This window comes from Gossypium hirsutum, chromosome D13 (assembly GCF_007990345.1).
Source record: "Gossypium hirsutum isolate 1008001.06 chromosome D13, Gossypium_hirsutum_v2.1, whole genome shotgun sequence".
NCBI classification, from domain to species: domain Eukaryota; kingdom Viridiplantae; phylum Streptophyta; class Magnoliopsida; order Malvales; family Malvaceae; genus Gossypium; species Gossypium hirsutum.
In genome coordinates, this window is record NC_053449.1 from 61,053,741 (window position 1) to 61,076,469 (window position 22,729).

A 22,729-nucleotide genomic window follows, 5' to 3' on the forward strand; every position below is an offset into this window, starting at 1 on the left:
ATACACTAATCCAATGCTGAAAACTTTTCGATTTTCCAAATGTAAACTTTGTTCAACGCAGTTGCGAAGCCTGAATTTTTTTTTGCGGAATTAAATTGTATATTTTTATGATAGTAAAAATATAATTTCATATTTTTAATAGCCTATATTTTTATAATTTTTAAAGGGAGATAAATCAATTTTTTATCATTTGGGGGCCAAAGTGTAATTTTACCATTACTATTTTAAAATTTTATAAATTATAAAGAACCTAAATTACAAAAATTACCATTTTAGGGGCATATCCCCCTAGATCTCTACTTCACCATGGACAGGCATTCCATTCTACCGCTATGTTTGATGACAGAAAACTTCTGCCCCGATTATGCAACTGTCATCAACGAGATATCCCATAGAAACATCATCGGAAACGTCGAGGGAGAGCAACCGGGACACGCCCCATTCGATCTTTGACTGATGAAACAATTTACGTAAAAATGTTCATTCATCATATATGCATGCAATTGTGCATAGTGTTTTACCTTGAATGATCAAGTATTTGTCACGGAATTTTCATCATGGGTTGGGTCGGGTAAGGTTCAATTCAGATTAAGGTAAAACTTTTAGTCTGTTGTTTTAGGTTTGGGTTTAGCTCGATCCAAAAAATGGACTTAAGATTTTACTCAAGCTCGACTCCAACAAAAAATGCTAAAACCCGAGCTTGACCCGACCATATTAATTCTTTTATGTAAAAATAAATTTAAAATACATTAGAAATATTAAAATAAATGTTTCCCACCAAATTGAAAATAAATTTAAAAAATCTTTATACTTAAATAATCCTAAGATAAGTGTAACTTAACAAGAAAATGTCTCAAAATAGTACCAAAATTAATAATAAAATAAAAGTTATACAATATGCGAATAATAACAACAAAATAGTAGTAGTATAATAGCGGAATGACAGGACAAAACAATAGAAGTTTTGTTTTGCAACTTCAAATTAGGTCAAGGCTAGGCCAGAAAAACTTAGTCAAGGCCCGACACATTTAGAAAACAAACTTTATTTTTTTGTTCAAACCAATTTTTTTGAGCTTATATTTTTATTTAAACTCTTCCATTTTTTGGTACGGGTGGCACTTGATCAAGTCTATCTGAGAAATGTGCATTAACTTTCCAACCAAAGGGTAAAAATGTTGCATCAACCAGTTTAAATAAAGCGAGATGCATGTGATCGTTCTCGTCGTTTTTCCATTTCCCCTTCGAGTAGAAACACAGGTTCAATTCTAACATATGCTACTCATTCTGAATCGAAAATGTTGAGATAATTGGATAAACCAGCCATTTATAGCCACCGACTTCGAAATCTCCAGATTCATATGTTTCGGCTCCGGTGTCACACAATTCTTTATCTCAAGTAGGAAGTCTACCGGCCGAAGATCCCTCGTCGACCTTATAGTATTATTATAATGTTAATTTTTTTCTAATAAAAACTAAAATTCATATAAACCAATGTAGTAAATATAAAAAAATAGATTAGATTAATTATCACTTACTAATTAAATTAAGACTTAACTTAATAAGTAATATCTTATTACAAAATATTTTAATGATTTTATATTTCATAAAATAAAATATATATTATTAAATAAAAGTAATTGATCATGTATTTTAAATAATAATTATTTATATTAATTAAATTAAATAAAAATATATAACTAATTTATTTAAAAAGAAACTAGTTTATATAAATACGTAAATTTGAATTATTAAAATTTTATTTATTACCTATGTTATTTATAAAATAATTGTTAAAATAAATAATAATAAATAATTACATCAATATTAAAATTAAAGAAAAACATTATGATACATATTATTATTTAGATTAAATTATGGTATTAGTCCTTGTACTTTACAGAAGTTATAGATTTAGTCATTGTACTTTTATTTGATCAATTTTAATCCTTGTACCTTTCGAATTGGTCAATTTTAGTCTCTATACTTTTTAAATTTTGAAATTTAGTCCTAACCTATACAATAACAGTTAATTTTTTTTGGTTAAATTGAATTACTAGTCATGTGCTATGCATACAGTTGTAGATTAAGTCCATTTTCTCCAATTGGATCATTCTAAGTTCCCATACTTTTCAAATCTTGAAATTTTAATATTGATGTAAATGACAATTATTAACCCATTAATTGGATTTTTTTGTGAGTAATTTATGACAATAATAAGTTGGCATGGCATTACGCATATAATAATATGTTTGACGCATTAGATTTTGAAAATAGCATAATTTTACTTGATGAATTTAACAATTCTTGTCTGATTGAAAATTTAAAATTTAGAAAGTATAGGGACTAAAAACGACAAAATAAAAGTACAAGAATCAAATCTACAACTTTTGCAAATTATAGGAACTAATAGTAAATTTTAATCTATTATTTAAGCTTATTTTTCAATTTTTGTTGTCAAGTTCTAGCTTGAGCTCGATTAAGATCATTCTTATTCGAGCTCGAACTTGTTCATACTTAATATCTTCTTATAGATAAAATATAATATAATAAAATAAAAAGCTTGATTAGGTTTGCAACTCGTTCCAATTAAGTATTACAGAATTTAAATTCAACTCAATTAATAATTTGAGCTGTTAGAGCTCGGCTCGATAATTATGAAATTAAATTACGCCTTGGTTGAGTTTAACTCAAATAACTTAGTAGCAGTGGCGAAGCTAAGGGTTTGGTGGGAGCCCCGACCCCTGTAAAATGAAAAAAATTTCATTTAAGTCCCTTTATGATTTATAAAATTTTAAATTAGTTATGATAAAATTACACTTTGTCCCCATAAATGATAAAAAAATATTTAATCATTTAAAAAATTATAAAAATATAGCTTATTAAAATGATGAAATTACACTTTTTAGTATTTATATCCCATTTACATCCTAGGTCCTCACTCTCCAATCTAAAAAAAAATGGTTTATTCAAGAAAAAAAAAGTGACGACCGGAAATAACAGTTTTGGTTGGACCCGATTTGGCCCATATTGAAACCCATTAATCCGATTTGGCCCATATCGAAACCCATTAATCTATCTTACTATAAAATGAGATAAACATGAAAAAAAAAACCATCAAATTCCCAAGGAAAACGAAAATACAAGGTACGCAAATTTTTTTTTTAATTATCCGCCATTTTTGGACCCTTTCAACAATTATACCTAATTTCAGTTCCTTCAGGACAAGAAGATGAATTTTTATTTCGCGAAATTCTATATTTTCTTTTTGTTGATTTAAAGCGTTGATTTTTTTTTAATGATCGATTCGTTTGATTGCTGAATTTTTGGAATTTGATATTTGGCTAGGTTTGTTTTTGGGTTTTATTATTCGATCAATGTCGGGGGAATTGCAGTTAGAGCCAGCAGGTGCTCGAAACCCTAGTGATTCTGATCCTCTTTTAGGAAACCAGATCGATTCGCCGTCGCCGGCGAGTTCGAGTGAGATTCGGAGTGAAGATATCGAGAATGGTTCGGCTCCTTGTTGCCGCATTTGCCTCGAGTGCGATGGTGAAGAAGGTAGAATTTTTTTCCTTCTTTCCTTTGATTTTCTTTTTTGTTTGTAATTATCGATCTTAAGTTTTTAGCTTGAGTTTGTGAACTATGAATATGATGATATTAAATTAATTTTAAGGTGTAATCAGAGTAGGAAACCAATTCGGACATTGATACTTTGGCAACATATTTCGTGTTGAGTTTTGGCATACTGTTGAATTTAAAAATTTTATGTTATATACAAAACTTGACCTATGTGTTTTTGTTTTGTTTTTGCAGATGATGAATTGATATCTCCATGTATGTGCAAAGGCACCCAACAATTTGTTCATCGTGCTTGCCTTGATCATTGGCGTTCGGTAAAGGTAAATAAACCTGGTTTATTCAACCTGAATTCGAAGGCTAAGTTCTAGAGTTTCGTATGGAATTTATGTTTTGGTACTTAGTAATTGATCTAATGTGATCTTCCTCTGTTTTGATAGGAAGGGTTTGCTTTCTCCCATTGCACGACTTGCAAGGCTCAGTTTCACCTTCGTGTTGAATTGTTCGAGGACAACTCTTGGCGTAAAATAAAGTTCAGACTTTTTGTTGCAAGAGATGTCTTTCTCGTATTCTTGGCCGTACAAACTGTAAGTTTTCTTACTCTTCTATATGTGCGTTCAACTGGCTAATATGATTGTTACATACCTTTTAATTAACAACCTCTTATTCTTTGCATTCATCTGTTATTGCTAACTTTGATATGTGTGTATGGTGCTTACTTGTTGGGTTAAGTTTGCACCTACTCATAGAAGAAATTGCAGCCTTTTATGCATTTGAGTTTGGTCTATTTTTTATGGTTGGATCCATGAAGCCTCATCTCAGCACAAGTGTGTGGATGCTTTAGAACAATTCCATATCTTTTTTGCTGATACATTCATTGTAAAAGAGAACTTTGTCAAAATTCCTAACCCAAGTACGGTTCTAAGGTAAGGAATTGAACTGCCTATTTTGAGCAAGGAGAACAGTTCATTCAACAGGGGGATTCTGAAATAGCAGAGGCTTGGTTTGATCAAGCCGCTGACAACCGGCTATAGCGCTTACTCCTGGTAATTAAATTGAAGCGCAGAATTGGCTAAAGATCACGTGGCGTTTCGAATAAGAACAAGGGCTCTCTGTTTATTTTTTTATTATTATTTTATGATTCGAAATTCAAATTTGAAAATTCTATTACTATTAAATTCTATTCTTATTCTATTAAATCCATTTAATATTTCTGTTGCCTTCCTATTTATGGAAAAAAGAAGGGAAAATTTTATTCCAATGAGGGCTCTGGCAGAGTGGAAGAGGCCGATATAAGGATCTTTCTTATCCAAGGCTTTATTCATGCTTAATTAGAAGATTGAGGACCGAAACTAAGCTGATTGATTCATTTTCAATTGCCTTGAGATGGTTATCTTATGATGTATTTATCTGTTCTTCAGGTCATTGCTGCAATGGGAGGCTTTGCATATGTCATGGATAAAGATGGGGCTTTTCGGAAATCATTCAGTGATGGTTGGGATCGCATACTGTCAAACCATCCTATACCGTTTTATTATTGCGTAGGTAAGTTTCCCTGATTTTTTGCTCGTCTTTTTCTATTGTATACTGCAGGTACCTCATCTAAGCATTCCCTTGTGCATTGATAATGGTTAATGCATGAGTTAGCAGCATATGCCAATTTCTGTTGTAGCAAGATGATAAACTCACCCATTTTTTCCATGTTTCTTAGGGGTGCTTGCCTTCTTTGTGTTGCTTGGATTTTTCGGGCTCATATTGCATTGCTCCTCTCTCAATAGCAATGACCCACGAATGGCTGGATGCCAGAATTGCTGTTATGGGTGGGGTATATTGGATTGCTTTCCTGCATCTATGGAAGCATGCTTTGCACTGGTGGTCGTTTTCGTTGTAATCTTTGCCATTCTGGGGATAGCTTATGGTTTCCTTGCTGCCACAATGGCAATTCAGCGGATCTGGCAGAAACACTACCACATTCTTACTAAGAGGGAGCTTACTAAGGTAAATATCGAGAAACACTAGCCTTATAATTATTTCTTTGGGCCAATCATGCCACTGGTTCAGTGGCAAACTTTTGTGTGTTCCATGTTGATTGGCATGAGGTTCAGGGTTTGATCCCTATGTTTGTAAACCCTTTTTCCCTTTCACCATTGTAATGTAATTGTTCACTTGTATGAAAAATAATAATTATTTCTTTGGTCCTATTATCACTGATTAAATCTCTTACATTTGTCTTTCACAGGAGTACATTGTTGAAGACCTTCACGGCTCTTATACCCCACCTAAACTTGATCCGGAACACGAAGAGCGCTTGAAAATGATGAAGCTTTTGTAGTTAGATGAAGTGAAGGAGGTGGTGAGGAAAGCCATAAGAGGTATTTGAGTCTTTCCAAATTATTCAGAATACAAAAAGATAAAATTTGGTCGGCTGCTTGGCCATTTTTGTCAAAAAGAGTTGAGGAGGAGGGGGAGGGGGGAGAGTGATGTCCTTTTGTCCCTAAATCTCACTTTGAAGTCTTTACATCGGTATTGCTGACAGTGAACAAGGTAACCAGCCGTGCTGGGGTGGCGGGGGTGCATAATAATCTGTGCAGTTATATATATATGATTCTTCTTTCTTGATGTTTTGTCTAATAACAAGCCATACTTTGCCTACGAAAACCATTGAGTAGGTAAATTGTTCTTATCTCCACATTGTTCTACCAAATATACTTTTGCCTATTAAGATTTTATAAAAATCATTACTTCAAAACATTGTTCCAAATTCAGAATTTAAAATAAATAATTCATGCAGGATTCTTCAGAAAGTGATGTATAATAGATCTGAGTTGAAACCCTAACGTACCTTCCATTCTCATTCTATCAACTTTATAAAAAAAATTTTGATTGATACTCTTGGAAATTGGATGGTTAATTCTTTGGTTAAATTATGTTCCACTTTTATTGTAACAAGTTCCTTTGCAGGTTTAAAAAGTGCAAAATAGAGGGATCAAATTTTAAAAGATGTATGGACATCAAAATAGAGGGATTAAATTCTAAAAGATGTATGACATCAAAATCATTAGTTCATCAACCACCTGAAATAACTTAAAAATACTACAAGGGTAATGTAAATGTGCAATTTTTATTGATTTTTCTTTTAACTACTAACGAATAAATATTACACATTTACAATCTGATTAAATGCTCGAGGTCAGGATCAGCTCAGCTTCTTTTTTTTTTTTCCCTCTCCCGGATTTCTATTGTAAAAACAGTCAAAGAAAAATGTAAACGAAAAGGGTTTTACCCAATGCAATGGGGTACTTGACTATGTTGTTGATGTTGCATTTGACCATCACTAACAAAAACAAGATGGTCACCATCTCTAATCACTTCAATACCATCAATTTCAGCTCCTTCTTTGCTCACCACTTTACCACCAATGATCCCAAATTTTTTAGCACCCATCTCAAGCAATTCCTCAAAGTTCCCTGGAAGTGAAACTAGCTTCCCAATGGTTTGCCCCTTTTCTGGACAACTTATTACAACTCTAGCAGAGTTGACAACACAATCCTTCACACCCTTAGGTTTATGTACTGACAATAGCAAATCTTTCTCCATGTTTGCGGCTGACATTATCCCGAACAGTGAGTTGTGGAAGTTACTTGTCCTACGTCTCTGCCGGGATTGGCTCCATGATCCATCTGTACCATCCGGTGCCACAGGACGGATCACCGGCTCACTTGTAAACCTCCCGAGGTACCGTGTCTCAGCCTTCTCTGGGATTGACATGATAGATTGAGTTTTCATCTCTTTTCTTGATTCAAACATTGTCTTTATTTCTTCGTGTCCTTGTTGCTCAGCTAGCTCCCTGGGTGTCCAACCATGAACATCAGGTTTGTCAATGTCAGCACCTTGATCCACAAGGTACTTGACTATTTCAACGTTGCCTTCACAAACCGCAACATGAAGAGCTGTGGTTCCGTTGTGCCTTGGACGTGTGACATCTCCACCATATCGAATGATTTCTTTCAGCAAGTTTAAGTTGTTCTGCTCAGCGGCAGTGCAAGCATAGTGACCTACATCTGCAACATTAATACTTGCTCCGTTTTCCTTTAGCAGTTTAGCTACTTGATCATGGCCAGCTAACATTGCCTCCCATAATGGTACATTTCCTTCTGAATCTGCATAACATAAAATTAAACAAATCAATTGCATTGTAAATCATGTTCGGGTTAAGATCATAAAAGTATAACAATAATCCAAGTAGTCGTGTTATATTCATATTATTTTTTCTGTTATAATCATGCTATATAAATCTTTACACATTAATGTATTTGCAATCTTGTTCATGTTATTTTTTTCGTATTGCAGGGTCTAACTTAAATATATGGTAATTTATATATGAGGAAAGATAAAGTGTTATAAACATAAAGGCCTGGAGAATACCTTTAACGTTTGGATCTGCACCATAATCCAGTAAGAGAAGAATGCAGTTCTCACTTCCTTTTGATGCAGCTATATGCTAATTTTTCACAAAAAAAAAAAAGGAAATAAAAGAAATTGTTATATATACATGTATGTATATATATACATATATAAACAAATTAATAATCACTGAGCAACTCTGGGGTCCTGGCCGAATAAAAAAGAAAACCCTAAAGATTTTGACTAACCAAAGCTGTTCTTCCATTGTTGTCTGATTCATTAGGATCAAGCCCCCTTTTCAATAGCTGATTCAGCAACAAGTCATCTCCCCTGAGTGCGGCGAAGCAAAGGTTGAGAGGTAGGTCCATTCTCCCTCGAGCTAGCATGTTCTCGGTCTCAATTAAAACTCCTTCCATTATTGGGTCATTCATGTCTTTCAAATGCTGCCCCAAACAAAGAACTCCAAGACTAAATATGTATAAAGGCTATAAGCCTATTCTCACATTTTCAGTTGATTTTCTTTCTGCATATTTCATGATATTACTGTGTATATCGCGTGGTAACAACAAGGTTAAAAGGGTTTCAAGGGATTATATTAGTCGGTATGTTGTATGGTTAAGTGCAGCATGTATACCTGAAGGAGATTATTCATGATTATGGTCCCATCTCCAACATTGGCCTGAATGATATTAAGGAATGCGGTCCGGTTTAGCCGAAGTAGTTGGCACAATCGTTTTGTACGTACTGTAAAGAGCTGTGGCCTATAACAAAGTACTCCGATCTCACCACAGAGATCACCTGCTTTTGCCTCTCCAACAACCTGAAAACCAGTCCGGATATTAGTTCAGTTAGCATCCTTTCATGGTTATTTATTGCTAAGGCTGGTGTTTGAGTGTTAGAACTTGCCTGCTCAGCTCCATTTTTGAGAACCAATAGATCCTGAAAAGCAATACAAAACATTAGGGACCCAAAACATGAACAAGAGTTGCGGAAACTTGAACAAGAAGTAATGTTTTTACCACGGCGCCAGTGACAAGGATGTAGAAATCCGTAGGTGCTTCATTCTGCAGGATGACATCTTCTTTTGGAGGAAAATATTCGGCTTTCATCTCTGAGACCTTAAATCATTTATCGACAAAGATGTAACTCGGCATGTTTGGAGTTGATTTCAATATAAAAGCTTTTAGCAAGTTTTGAGTTGATTACCAGCTGAAACAGCAAGTCATTGGAAACACCGCGGAATAAGTAAACTTTATCCATAAGAGAGTAGAAAAGATAATGCGAAATGCTCGACCGAATGGCTTTAGGAAGCGAATCAATAATCTCTTGCTGCTGCAGTCCCTCGGAATCTGTCCTGAACTTCAAACATAAATGTGCAAGCATCTGATCTTGTAGGCGATGAGGCAACTGGTTTCTCAGAGCAAAACTCGAAGCTGCTTGAATGGTATCCCTCTGAGAAATAAACAAAGGGAAGTTGATCAAAAGACTAAATCGAAAACCGGGGCGAACAGAAGCAGTAGGCAATAAGAAATACACTCACAAATCTTCTAGTTCGGCTTGTTCCATGGACAACCAAGTTCGTCATGTTTCCGATCAAGTATGCTGTCAACCCAAGGTTGAAGAGCATGTAGAAAATGGTAAACACCATCTCCCTAGTATTCACAGGATGCAAATCACCATAGCCAACAGTGGTCAGTGTAGTGATAGACCAGTACATCGATGTAACATATCGTATCCACAAGCTCTGTTCGAGGAAATTGTCTCCAAGTGAGAGTGCGATCCATGTTCTTCCCGGATCATGATATCGTGCAGCTATATAATAATAGAAACATCCAGCACAATGAACTGCAAAAAGTGTAACCTACAAAAACACCCAGAGTTCCATGAATGCTGCATCACAAGAAACAGCAAAACTTTCAGGTAAATTTTCCCATTATGTTCTGTTATACTTACACAAATAAGCTTTCCACATCGAACCCAAAAGTAGTTGTAGTTCTTGTCTTTCTCCATTCTGTTGTAATAAAACAATGCCATGTCATAAATATACCGAAAGTCAATTCAAACCAAACCGTTATCACCAGTTGATGAAGGTGAAAACTCTTGTACCTGGAAAACAATGCACTAACTCTGCGCAGACGCCAAAGGCGAAGCATATTGAACAAGCCATAGGAACGCAACGGCTTAGGGGAGATTTTCTGAGCGAGTTCCGATGGTATCGTCGATATAATGTCGAAAGCCAGCCACGAACTGCTGTACTTCCAAGCGATCTTCTTGTGATCATCGATAAGTAGATAGGTTGTTTTATCAAGGTATGCAACAAAGAATGTGAGGATAATATCCATGGCAAAGAATCCATTAACAACATTATCAGTAATGGAGAGTGGTGATTCAGGTTTCTTAAGGAACCCAAACTCCAATGGTGAAACCCAAGCTGTATAGATGACTAAAATAACCAGAAAAGTCTCCCATACCCTGCATGAATCAATTCAAATGTATCAATTTCAAGCAACATGTGTTCCTTTTTGTGGACTTAGAATTTGCATAAAACCTTTTCAAATCTATTCAAAGTTCCTTGTATCATAAGACAATAGGGTCTACACCAACTCACAAGGTATTGACTGCTTTAGTTCATTAGATCTTTACAATTTTATCTCGAAAAAATGCTTCATGCTTTCTAGGACATCTAATCCAAAGCCGGTCTAATACCAAATATCACAGTTCATACCAAGTGCAAGGTATTGCATGCTTCGACCCGTTGTTGTATTGAAAATTAGGGTTTAAAGAAGTCTCTATATTACCATCCTAGAAGAAAGACAAAAGTAGCAAGGAACTGTAAAAGTCTAAAGTCTCTATATACCATGCCCCCACAAGTTTGATATTATTATCATTATTTTGGAAAACAAACTAAAAGTCTATTTTGAATGCAAAAAACAGAAAGGCAAAAGCTGATACTATTGGAGAAACAGAAACTTTAAAGTGATCCCATGACAGTCAACCTTTGGATTCTCAAGCCCTCTAATCAAGAACAGCTTTATAGTCTTTGGGTTCAGACTATTCAACAAACACATTGTAACAAGAATAATAAACATATTACTGAATTAAAAAACACAATCACACACACTTTTTCTAATATAAACAATAAAAAATGAATAGTTTTAACATATTGCTTCATAACAATAAAGCTAGATATATTCATCAGAGAATTAGCAGAAGAAAGAACAGGGAAACTAAATACCAATAAAAAGATTAAAACAAGGGGAAAATTTTTTTATTAGGTAACAGCAATCTTATGTAAACTAGTCCGATAATTTTAGTGATATTAATATTATCGTTGATGGTATGTTGAACCGATGAGTTTTAAGATTTATATATAAAAATAAAATAAAAAAACAGTGGGCTATGAACCGAAGTAAAGAACAAGTTTAACATTAAAGAATACCAAAAAAGGAAAAAATATATTCTACTTTGTCATTTCGAAAAAACAAAATATCTCACGAGATCCAATGGCGTGGGGTTTTCCCCAATACCCACCACCGCCTCATTCATGAGCCTTTGACCATGTTCACAGACAACCCCCAATATGAGGAAAAAGCTTGAGTTAATCTTTTTTTTAGAAAAGCAAAAAAAAACAAAAAAAGAACCCAGAGTTGAAAAACAAGAAAAAAAAAAAGAAGCTACCCTATTGCTTTATTTCACCTGTAACGACGATCATAAGGAGAAACGATGAATCTCTTGAGCTTGACTCTACGGTTACTTCTTGCTCCAAGCGAAGGGAGTATACCAGTTGATAAGCTGTAATGGCTGCTTTCTCTCGATATTTGTTCTATATCTTCTTGCCCACATACTGAAACTCGAAACATTTGGCTCTTTTTCTTTCTTATGTTAATACACACACACACACACTCTCTCTCTCTCTCTCTCTCTATTTCTCCCGCCTTCTTTTCCTTCTTTGGCTCTCCATATCTATATATACATGTGTATGTGTGTATGGATGGATGGATGGTGCAAATAGTTCTTTTTTTTTTTCTTCACTTACATGAAAACTCGTTTGGTTCGGTTCGTTGTGGTTACAGTTAATTTTTAAGAGAAGATTCAATGATGTTGTTTTTTTGGCAATTTTACCCCTATATAACGGAGACCCTTTTTCTCCATTTTTCCCGTTTTGGTCAACGTCTATCTTTGCCGTTTCAATGTTCTTTTCTAACTGTACATTTTATAGTATAAATAAAATGTCTCGTTAAGGATACATAAATAAAATTTATTTAGTAAAAATAGTTATAATGTTGAAATTTGTTTTTCAATATTTACGTATTTTTTAATATAAATTTTTTAATTAAATTTGACAATTAATATTTCAAATAAAATTATATTATTAAAAATAAAATTTTAACTAAAATATTAATTATCTAGTGATGTTGGCATGACAACTCGCATGGTAATCAATGTGTACTTCATGTTAACATGATAATATTTATCTTATATGTCACTGTTAACAAATAATTTAAAAATTATACAAATATTCATAAAATAAAAATTGAAAAAATTATAATTGTTCATAAATTCAAAACTATTAAAATGAAGTACACGTGAATTGTCATGTCGACTGATATGCTTAAAAATTTAATGCTTTTAGTTTTTTTTTTAAATGTTAGATTTCAATTCACTCTTTTCAAAAAGTTGAGAGTCAAATTTAATTAAAAAAAAGAATTTTGATAAAAATATAAACATTAAAAGTTAAATTTAACATTATGCCATAAAATATTATATTAATAGAATCATATAAGTAATTTAATTTTTAAAATAAAAGAAAATAGCCCTAAGCATTTAATAGTATAATGCATTAACAATTTATTTTTTTAAATAAAAGAAAATTACCCTAAGCATTTAATAGTATATTGCATTAATTAGCATCTAAAGTGCATTTAAGGTAAGCGGGCACCAAGTAACACGTAGCCTATATAAGTCACCTTAGAGCCACCGAGATTAGTGTGTGAGTTAAACCTAGATGTAGAAAATAACACGATTAAAAGAGAATTATGTGTTTCAATTTGAAGGGTTTTTCATTCAGGATTTCAATTTTTCTTTCTTCTAATCTCTCCATCTTGTATTTTTATCTTATTAATGAAATCTTCTTTTACCCATAATTTTTTACCCTCTTTGAAGAGTATTTTTCATGTAAAGTGTATTTGTTCAATTTTTTTAATTTTTTCTTTATTTTATTTATTTGTTGCTTACACGAATTTATCCTCAACAATTAACAACTACAATAATTAAATGGATCCTAAATAAATTATGTTTCACATTCTATCTTAATTTTGTTATTTCTTTTAGATGCATTACTATCAATTACTTATCTTTATCATTTAATTATGAAATTACCAAAATAAAAAAATTATATATGTTGAAAATAATTTTATAAAAAAAAAAGAGAAAATAGTATATACATAAGGATCATATATTCCATTGTCTTGATTTTATTATTCAAACCAAAATATATTTAATTTTTATAAATTTTTTAAATATTTTTAATACACAATGGGTGTAATTTAATAACTTAAAGAAAATGGATAAATCTCAAAATTATACATCAACTTTGATTTAATATGTAATTTGATACATGAACTTTAACTCCGTGTAATTATACCCATGAAACTTTGGTTGTGGTTCAAATGTATACATTATACTTTAATTTTGATTTAATCATGCGCATTTAAAGAAATAAATATATTAATTTTTTATATTAGATAAATATAATTATATGTGTATGCAATATATAAACATAAAATTAAGTTATATCAATAATTGTATTAATAATTTATAAAAAAATAAAATAAAATATAATTTTATATATCAAATTGAATAAAATTAAAAAAATATAATTATATATTAAATTAAAATTCACGTATAATTTTAAAACTTACTCGTAAAGAAAAAGAAAGAGAGACTTGTGGGCTGTTGTTTTCAATTTCAAAGTTCAAACTCACCCACTGTGCGTGACGCCATTTTCGTGTGAATGTTAGATTGGAACTTTCAAAGGATCACGTGCATGGTCACGTGAAAGGAAAATACGAGTAAGCTATGTGGCTCATATTTCTATTTTAAGCCGCACACGTTTTGATGTTAAAAGATTATGTATTTATCTTATAGATTAAATTAAATTTTTATTTTTATTTTAAGACTAAATTAGATTAAACTTAAAATTTTGTTTAAAGGAAATTAAACTTTGTACCACTTGATTCAATAAATGTTAGTCAAGAGTGAAATTAGAATTTCTTTTTTACAGACCAAAATTAATTTTATATTTTTATGATTGTAAGATTGTAATTTTACTATTTTAATAGTCTATATATTTATAATTTTTAAATAATTAAATTAATTTTTTATTATTTTTGGTGGTTGAAGTATAATTTTACTATTATTAATTTCAAATTCTATAAACTATAAAAAGTTTAAATAAAAATTTTTTATTTTAGCTTGACTCTACCGTTGAATTAGCATTTGGCTACATGGTAAAATTTAAGTTCACAATAATTTAAAAGAGAAATTACGTATGATATTTGTACATGTTAAGATTCAATTTCGGATCATCAAAATCTTAAAACCTCAATCTTACCAATAAATTTAGACATCATAGATGATGTAATCAAATATAGTTTTTAGTTGAATGTGTCTTTATCTTTCATTCACCGTCGCCGGAGAGCATAGCCGACACATATAACGATTGTGGAATGCACCCTTAATGACAGACTGCACAGGGAAAGAGATGGAAACATGTCTCGTTGTATTCATGCATGATTGCTAAGTGAATTGACCTTTTTGTCAACCACTACTCTCTCCTCTTTAACCCGCCCTTAATTGTACACTATACCAACACATTTAATTAGCGAAAATAATTTTAATTACATGTTAATTAAATATATTTATAGTTAAATAAATAAATTTGTACTGGTACTTTCCACTTGTGCTTAAACACAAAGGATACTAGTATTCTACCAATAATGTGGACACTAAAAATTTCAATTGATGTGACTTGCAAGACTAATTATTCAATTCAACTTTGATTGTTTAATTAAAATATAAACTAATTTATTTTGTTTGACTCATTACATCAGTTCCATTGAATTTTGTGATCATGGTAGATATATAATAGTAACAAATAATTCTTTTTTATTTTATTATTTTGATCAGTATTTTCAATATCAGAATAATTTATCGAACCGATTAATATATCAGTTTAAAATAAAACAAAAACTCGTATAATAACTAAATTTTATAATTCTATAATAATTTATTTAATTTAAACTGAACCTACTAATCAGATCAAAATTTAATAACTTTAATTAATCCGACCACTGAATCAATTCCAAAAACAGTAAATTTCATTCATATAATGATGCACCAACTTAAATTAAATAATGCCACGTTTTGGCACAGAATCTAATAAAGTTGAAAGTGAATCTTAAAATGTGTAGAATGCACTCATTTTTGTCAACGGTTGGAACATCAATGTATACCCTACCATCAACCACATCTTAAAATCACCATAATTATGCTGATGAAGTATTAATTAACCTTAGGATTCAATTTTCATCCAAAAAACAGAAAGCCCTTAGGATTCAATTATTATCTAAAAAATGATTATTTTTATTTAATTCAAAAATTATATTTTAAATATTATCGTTGCATGGAGAGTGAAATGAATGTTGTAAAGTCTCAACCAACCATGGACGTAGACTTTTGCTTTGCATTAACTACCACCTCGTGCTTGCAATTTGACCCCTTCCTTTTAATTTTGTCTCAATTTGGTAATAGACGCTTGTTTTGAATCTGCCTCGGTTTCCATGTCCCCGTCCCCTTCCATTATTACTTTTTTTTTTAATAAAAGATTGGCCTAATTTTGTCAAAAATTTTGAGCTACAAATGGCAATTTTGCCTCATGTACTTCAAATGTTCACCAATTCTGGAGTGGACTTTTAACGTATAAACAAAGTTATGGATTAATTTAATATTTGACCTGGGAAAATTTTAGATTAGGAAAAAGTTTTAACGTATAAATATTAACATAATGTCTTAAATTATTCATAAATATAATTCCTTTTTAATTCATAAATAGGAGGAAAAATACACTTCAGCACGCTCGAATTCACATTTTTTTTCCGCTAGCAATAATATCAATACCAATCAAGTTAAGACTTAATCAACAATTCTATAAATAGTTACTACAAATAAAGTATACGCACGAATATAATATAAAATGTAAATACATGTCTCAGTAATTATAACGTAGAATCAATTCAGTATAAAGCACAACGAATAAATTTTTTTAAAAAAAACTAAACAAAATCTATACATGACACATGCACATAATAAAATTAGAGACCCGTATAATCTTTTAATGTTAAAATTTTAAATTGTAATTAAATAATTTTATATTCAATTAAATGATTACAAATTTATGACTATTATAATATCGATAATTCCCAATTAAAATCATGTAAAATAAATCAAATCTTAAATTTATACATTATTAATATATAAAATACAATGCATAATAAAATTTATTTTTTATTTACTTATAGACCAAATTTATTATTATATTATATAATTAGAACCTACATGTTGAGGTCAAAAATCACCAAAGGGGCACACTTTATTTATTTATTCGTTTGTTTGTTTAGACTAAGCTACAGAATATTTATATAATTTATGTTCCCTTTTTCCTAACAATGACTGGTTTCTCTTCGCACAATCCAACCTAATTGTTTTTATGAATAATAATGCCTTAGAAAGCCATTTCATTATTTAAATATTAATAATTTTATATTTGTATTTAAATAAAATAATTAATCATCTAAATTAAGTTCAACCATTTTAATCACAAAAATCTTTGTGGCGCACATATCCTTTGTTTGCAATATATATATATATTACTCATTTAAAATTTATTAAATAAACCTTATTTATTTAAATTTGGAGAATAATTAATTAAGAAAAGAGAGGAAAATTACCGAAAATTATTAATAAGTTCACACTTTGGTGACTCAATTTCAAAAAACTACAAATTAAAAAAAGTTTTAGGGTTTTAGGGACCTCTTTCATAGTTGTATTCCAGTAATCTCACCATCGTCTAGCCTCCACCTCTAGCAAAGAAACACACCCAAAGCTTGTTCCCCACTATTTCAACTTTATGGTTTAATTCTCCTTGAAATGGCCTAAAACTCTATTGATTTAAACCTAAAGCCTTAACGAAGAAGCTCTTTGATCTTCGTCCACTGCCATTGGATGGTCATTGACTTTGATATGTTTCTCTTTTTAGTGAGACTTTCTCCTTAACCTTTTGGATTAAGTCTTTTTTTATTATTATATATTTTTATTCATTTTTTTCTGATTTTATACCGTCGTTTTACTTTTGTAAGTCTTATTTGGGGCTCATTGAATCATTAGACTTTCTTTCCTTTTTTTTATATATGTTTTTATTGTAATTGTGATGATATTTGATTATCAATTTAAGGTAAAAGCATGTGAATAGCTTGGTCATGGATTTTTTTAGATTCTGATTTTGACCGAATGTAAAATATGAGTGGATTAAAATTAAAGAGTTGCTAAATTGGTTGGATTAAAGGGTATGGAGTTAACAATGGTTTTACTAGAGTTTGGGGCTTTACCTTAAAAACTCAAGATATGTAAAGCATAAAAACATGAATTAGTGGAAGATTTTAATGTTAAACCGCCACCTACCAAAACTATACTATTTGAGTTAAATAATCATGTAATTGACTTTTGTGAGCCAAACTCTCCATCCCTCCAAAGCTTTACCGACTTTTGACTAATTGCCTTACCCCTTACCTTCCCATCACATTTTTACTTCATTTTGCTTTTATAGTTGATAAAATAATTTATTTTGTCTCTGTTTTCTAATCATTTTGACTTTCCCTTTAAATTTAGTGTAATTTTAGATACACGTTCTATTTATTTCTAGTTATGAGGTAAAAGATTTTACCACACCGCACCCTAGTTATTGTTCATCTAAAGACACATTTACTCGTATTATTAATTTTTAAATGGCAAGGCCGACTAAATTTTTAAATTTTTTGTACTTTATAAATGAAATTTTAAACATGCATAAAAATTACTAAAATTAAAAACAAAAATCATTAAAAGTTTTAAAAAATAATAAAGTGCATTGTATTATCATGTGAGCTATCACATGAGCATCGTTAAACAATTTAGTCAATTTTTTTATCCAAAAAATCAACAATTTGGTTCAATTTTAAAATGGTTGGGTCGCAGTGATAAAAAAATTCAAAATAATAAAAATAATAAACGTTAGAGATTAAATTTATCATTAAACTATTTAAATATAATGAATGAAGTTTATTTTATCATTTTATAATTAATTCAATAATTAAATTGCACAAAAATAATACGGCATTTGGGTCACAATAATAAATATTTGAATTTGAGTTCATTGGGAATGCAACACGTCATGATTTTATATTAAAAAAGATTATATTTGAAAATAAAATAAAATCCTAAAACTTGGGCCATGGCATTGGCATAATGATTTTGATACCAACTTTATTTTTTTGTGAAGCAAAATCAACTGTCGTAGCCTTCAATGAACTTAGAATCAATCTTTCTCACCATTGATAGAGCTACAATAAAAGAGCAAAAAGTTGGAAGGAAGGAACCAGTTTAGTTTACCACTAAATGTGAAAGAAGGAATCATAATACATATAAAGTGCAAAAGAAAAAAGAATTAAAAAGATAATAAAGATTATTAACTATGGTCTATATAGTATTTTACCACTTAATCAACAAAAAAACATGTGAATCTTAACTTAAGCCAAAAGTGTCGCAAAACAAAATCATCATATCCTCACTTTCATTATGCATAAAATAGTCTCTCACTTTATCATTTAATTTTAATTCTTTTATATGTTTTATCTTCATTTCTTCTATATAATATTATTCTTAAAATTGAAAATATTCATATTTATCGAGATTTATTTATACTCAAAAGTTTGTTCGAAAAGTGAAAGGGTTTGAGTAAAAATATACTCCCGAAAATGGGCTTAGATAGAAAAATAAGGCTCGTTTTCTAAACAGGTCGAGCCTCAGGTAAGCTTTTTTCGACCCGGACCCGACTCAAACCGAATTTGCAAAAGAAAAAATTGCTACTGTTTTGCCAATGCTTTTTTTATTATTGTTTTGCTATTATTTCGCTACCATATTGCTACTATTTTGTTGTTATTGTTTGGATATTGTATAACTCTTGTTTTATTATTAATTTTGCTACTATTTTAGAGATATTTGCTTGCTAAGTTGCACTTATGTTAGTGTTATTAAATATATTTTTTAAAATTTATTTTCCATTTGTTGAGAAACATTTATTTTAATGTTTTTAATTTATTTGATGTGTTATATTTTTTAAATTTATTTTATATAAAAATTAATATAAAATTTTTAATACGGGCAGGCCGAGTCGGTCTCGGGTTTTAGCATTTTTATCTGAGTCGGGCTTGGACAAATTTTTTGCTCATTTTTCGGATTAAGCCTAAAAAACAGACGACTTAAAATGTTTACTTGACCCAACCTGAAACCGACCCGACCTATGGGCAACTCTAATTTATAGTAATGATTAAAGTTTTTGTCTCACACTTAATTAGGGTGGGTTTGGATGGTGGTGCGGTGTGTTTACCTTACTTTTTGTCTCACACTACAGTATATATATAATCTCACTATCATCGCTATTTTTATACTAACAACAAATAAATACACCGTCCATCCAAATCCACCCTTAGATTACACATATTCAAATTTTATATTCATTTTCTTCTCTCATAATAATATATATATTCGATAAAAAAATGAATGTGACACACATGAAATTGAGATGAAAGTGTAAGGTAAATGAGATGAAAGAGAAAAAGTAAAAGTGGGGGAGTCGGCTAGTGGATGAGCAGGATGAGCAGGAGAGGGTTTCCTGATTGTTGGAAAACAGTGGTAGGGACATCTAAAATTAAAGAGGTAATGATTGCTTTGGTCTCCAAACTATTAAAAGCATTATCGGATACTTGTCCACTTCTTTTTCAATTTATGTCGTCGAAAATTCTGGGTTTCATTTGAATTTCTTAAAAAAGGAACTCTAGTGTTTTCTTTTACCTCTCTTTGTTTCCTTTTTATGAAAATGGAATCTTATATTTTTTTTCTTCTTCATTTTCAATATTTATTTTCTTGTATTCTCTTACGTCTTGATTCCCTTTTTTAAGGGCTTCAGACTTTCTTCTTTTTATCTTTAATATAATTGTTAGTGTTATCTTTTTCGAACATTTTAAGTAGTAATATTTAAGATTATAATTGAAGAAAATACTGAATTAAGTAAAGATTATCTATTTGCGTTATTCTAAAAGGATAAAAAATATATTTTTTACTTTATTTCATAATAAGTGATTTGATTGGAGAAAATTTTAGAGATTTGTTATGACCACACTTGCTCATTTACCAAGTATTATAATGCTTGTATAAGAATTTGGCTCTAGAATTTTGGAGAAAAAACATGAGAGCACTTATTTGTTCAATGTTTGAAACTTGTTTTTAGTGCAATTACTTTGTAAACAAATTGTTCTTCATATTCAATTTATAATTAATCTTTCAAGGGAAAGTCTTACTGGAGAGAGTGATATTAGATTGATGTATAGAAGTGTAAGTTGAACTTAGGTCACATCTTGTATTGCATATTGATAGTGGATCTCTTTCTGGGTAAGCCCTGTAGACATAGAAAGTTTTTCTAAGTTGCATAACCAACTTCTGTGTCTATCTTTAATTTTACTCTTTTAGTTGTTAAAGCTGTGGGGATTTTATTTCCTTAGTGTAGTTATTTCGTCATTTATGTTTATATTTATTTGAACAAATTAGTTAATAAAATTTCATAATTAAATTACTAACTTTCATATTTTCTCCTCACTGGATTTAGCACAAAAAGCAAAATGAATAAAACAAATATATTCTCACTGATTACCAGGTTTAACTATTATTAAATTGCATCATAGGGTCAGATTATGATGCAAGAAGACAACTTACTAATACTAAGCTGCATCATAAAGTCAAATTATGATCTAAGAAGACAACTTATATTAGTGGGTAATCTAAATGGTCCATAGCCTAAGGGATCAAAATTGAGCAATTGATTCAAGAGACTATTATGTTGTTTATCAAATTCAATTGGAGGAGATACATTATCTTGGGTATCATAGTGCATGTCCCCATAAATATAGAGAAATAGGTGTGATTGTTTGATCTAACAATATAACAGACATTACCCAAGTTTAATTAATCATTATCCGTTTATGGATAAATTCACTTGTGACTAGTGTGGCTTACCTCAATCTAGAGTAAGTAATTGACTATGTGTATGTAACTCATATACTTTGATCACACAAGATGAGTAAAATTACGACCAATAGGAAGAACTTCGTCATGCCCCAAAATATAAGGGGTTTAATTGTAATGGATAAACAAGTAATAAGACATAGGTTGGATGGTTAAATGATAGTGCATTCATCTTAAAAGTCCTAAGTTTGAACCCCATTCCTCCCATTCTTTTTCCTTTTAATTTTTAGCAACCTAGGATAAAAGTTACACTAAAAAAATACAGTTGGGAATAGAAATTTAGTAAGAAATGGGCAATAGCCCAATGGTTAAGAGTTAGTCCCTTTCCCTTGTGTTCCTAAGTTTGAACTATTCTTTCCCTAAGTGCATTTTTTCCAGTCGAAGTTTTAGGTTATCTCCTAAAGGGTTTTCACTTTCCCCCTTTTTCAATTTCTATTAGAATTTTTTTCTCTTTATTTCTTCTCCCTTTATTTTCTTCTCATATTCTTTTCTTTCAAAATTACAACATATTTCCTACGTAATTACTGATTAATTATATTGCTATCCCGAATTACATCATCCCCTGTTCAATTGTCTTCCTATCAGTTTTGGGTAATTGTCGTCCATAGTATCCGATCTTTTCCAAGAAATAGTAAGTACATCTCGTATTGAAGTTTAGATCTCGAATTTTCGTAGTATTTCTATCCAAAACTAATCTTTCATTCGATCTAAACGTTTTTTTCGATTCTTGACAAATCTTTTGATAGTCTTAATAAATCTTGAAATCAATCGTTAACTCATATGTAAATGTTGTTTGAAGGACCTAATTTAGGTGAATAAGATCATAATCGGGTGTGAGAAACGTCGATTGGTCTCCTGGTGAAAGGTGTGTGTCTTTTCCCAAGTGAATCGGTGGTGATCGTGTGTAGGAATAGGGTTACACGGCCTACCACATAGTTTGTGTCCCCCTTGTAGGTTAATTTTTGCGTTTGCCACACAGCGACAGTTTGTTACACGGCCCAGACACACAACTGTGTACCCTTGCCACACGACCTATAGCCTCTCACACGGTCGTGTGTCCCCTATTTTACAATTTTACCCAGAATTTTATGATATGTTCAGTTTAGTCCCTGTATATGCCCAGAATTGTTTTTAGAGTTTTTATTTGCTCAGTTGAGTCTATGATATTGTGCCATTGTAGAATTTGTGATTTAATGATTGAAGTGTTATGGCTATACCATATGTGAAGTGTATATTACATGCTACTGTTATTGTGAAATAGATAAACTATTAGTGTTAATATTGTCACCACCCTATTGAATACCTCTTTAAGCATGATTACTGCTAGTGTTAATTTATTCTATTACAAAGCATGTCATAT

General features: G+C 30.9%; 2 protein-coding genes across 2 annotated transcripts; one reads left to right on the top strand and one right to left on the bottom strand.

Moving 5' to 3' along the window:
• Window positions 1-3,079: 3,079 nt before the first annotated feature.
• LOC107932063 (uncharacterized) lies at window positions 3,080-6,322 on the top strand. Its single transcript, XM_041109428.1, has 7 exons — window positions 3,080-3,144; window positions 3,346-3,555; window positions 3,811-3,896; window positions 4,014-4,160; window positions 4,995-5,118; window positions 5,285-5,571; window positions 5,813-6,322. The coding sequence occupies exons 1-7, from the start codon at window positions 3,099-3,101 to the stop codon at window positions 5,903-5,905; spliced, it is 993 nt and encodes a 330-aa protein (XP_040965362.1). The 5' UTR covers window positions 3,080-3,098; the 3' UTR covers window positions 5,906-6,322.
• A 353-nt stretch (window positions 6,323-6,675) lies between these two features.
• LOC107932062 (potassium channel AKT1) lies at window positions 6,676-12,058 on the bottom strand. Its single transcript, XM_016864000.2, has 11 exons — window positions 11,674-12,058; window positions 10,084-10,449; window positions 9,931-9,988; window positions 9,518-9,838; window positions 9,184-9,429; window positions 8,997-9,095; window positions 8,884-8,916; window positions 8,612-8,797; window positions 8,226-8,420; window positions 7,999-8,074; window positions 6,676-7,733 (listed from the first exon to the last, which is right to left on the bottom strand). Exons 1-11 carry the CDS (start codon window positions 11,835-11,837, stop codon window positions 6,853-6,855), a joined length of 2,625 nt encoding a protein of 874 aa, XP_016719489.2. The 5' UTR covers window positions 11,838-12,058; the 3' UTR covers window positions 6,676-6,852.
• Between the last annotated feature and the right edge of the window lie 10,671 nt (window positions 12,059-22,729).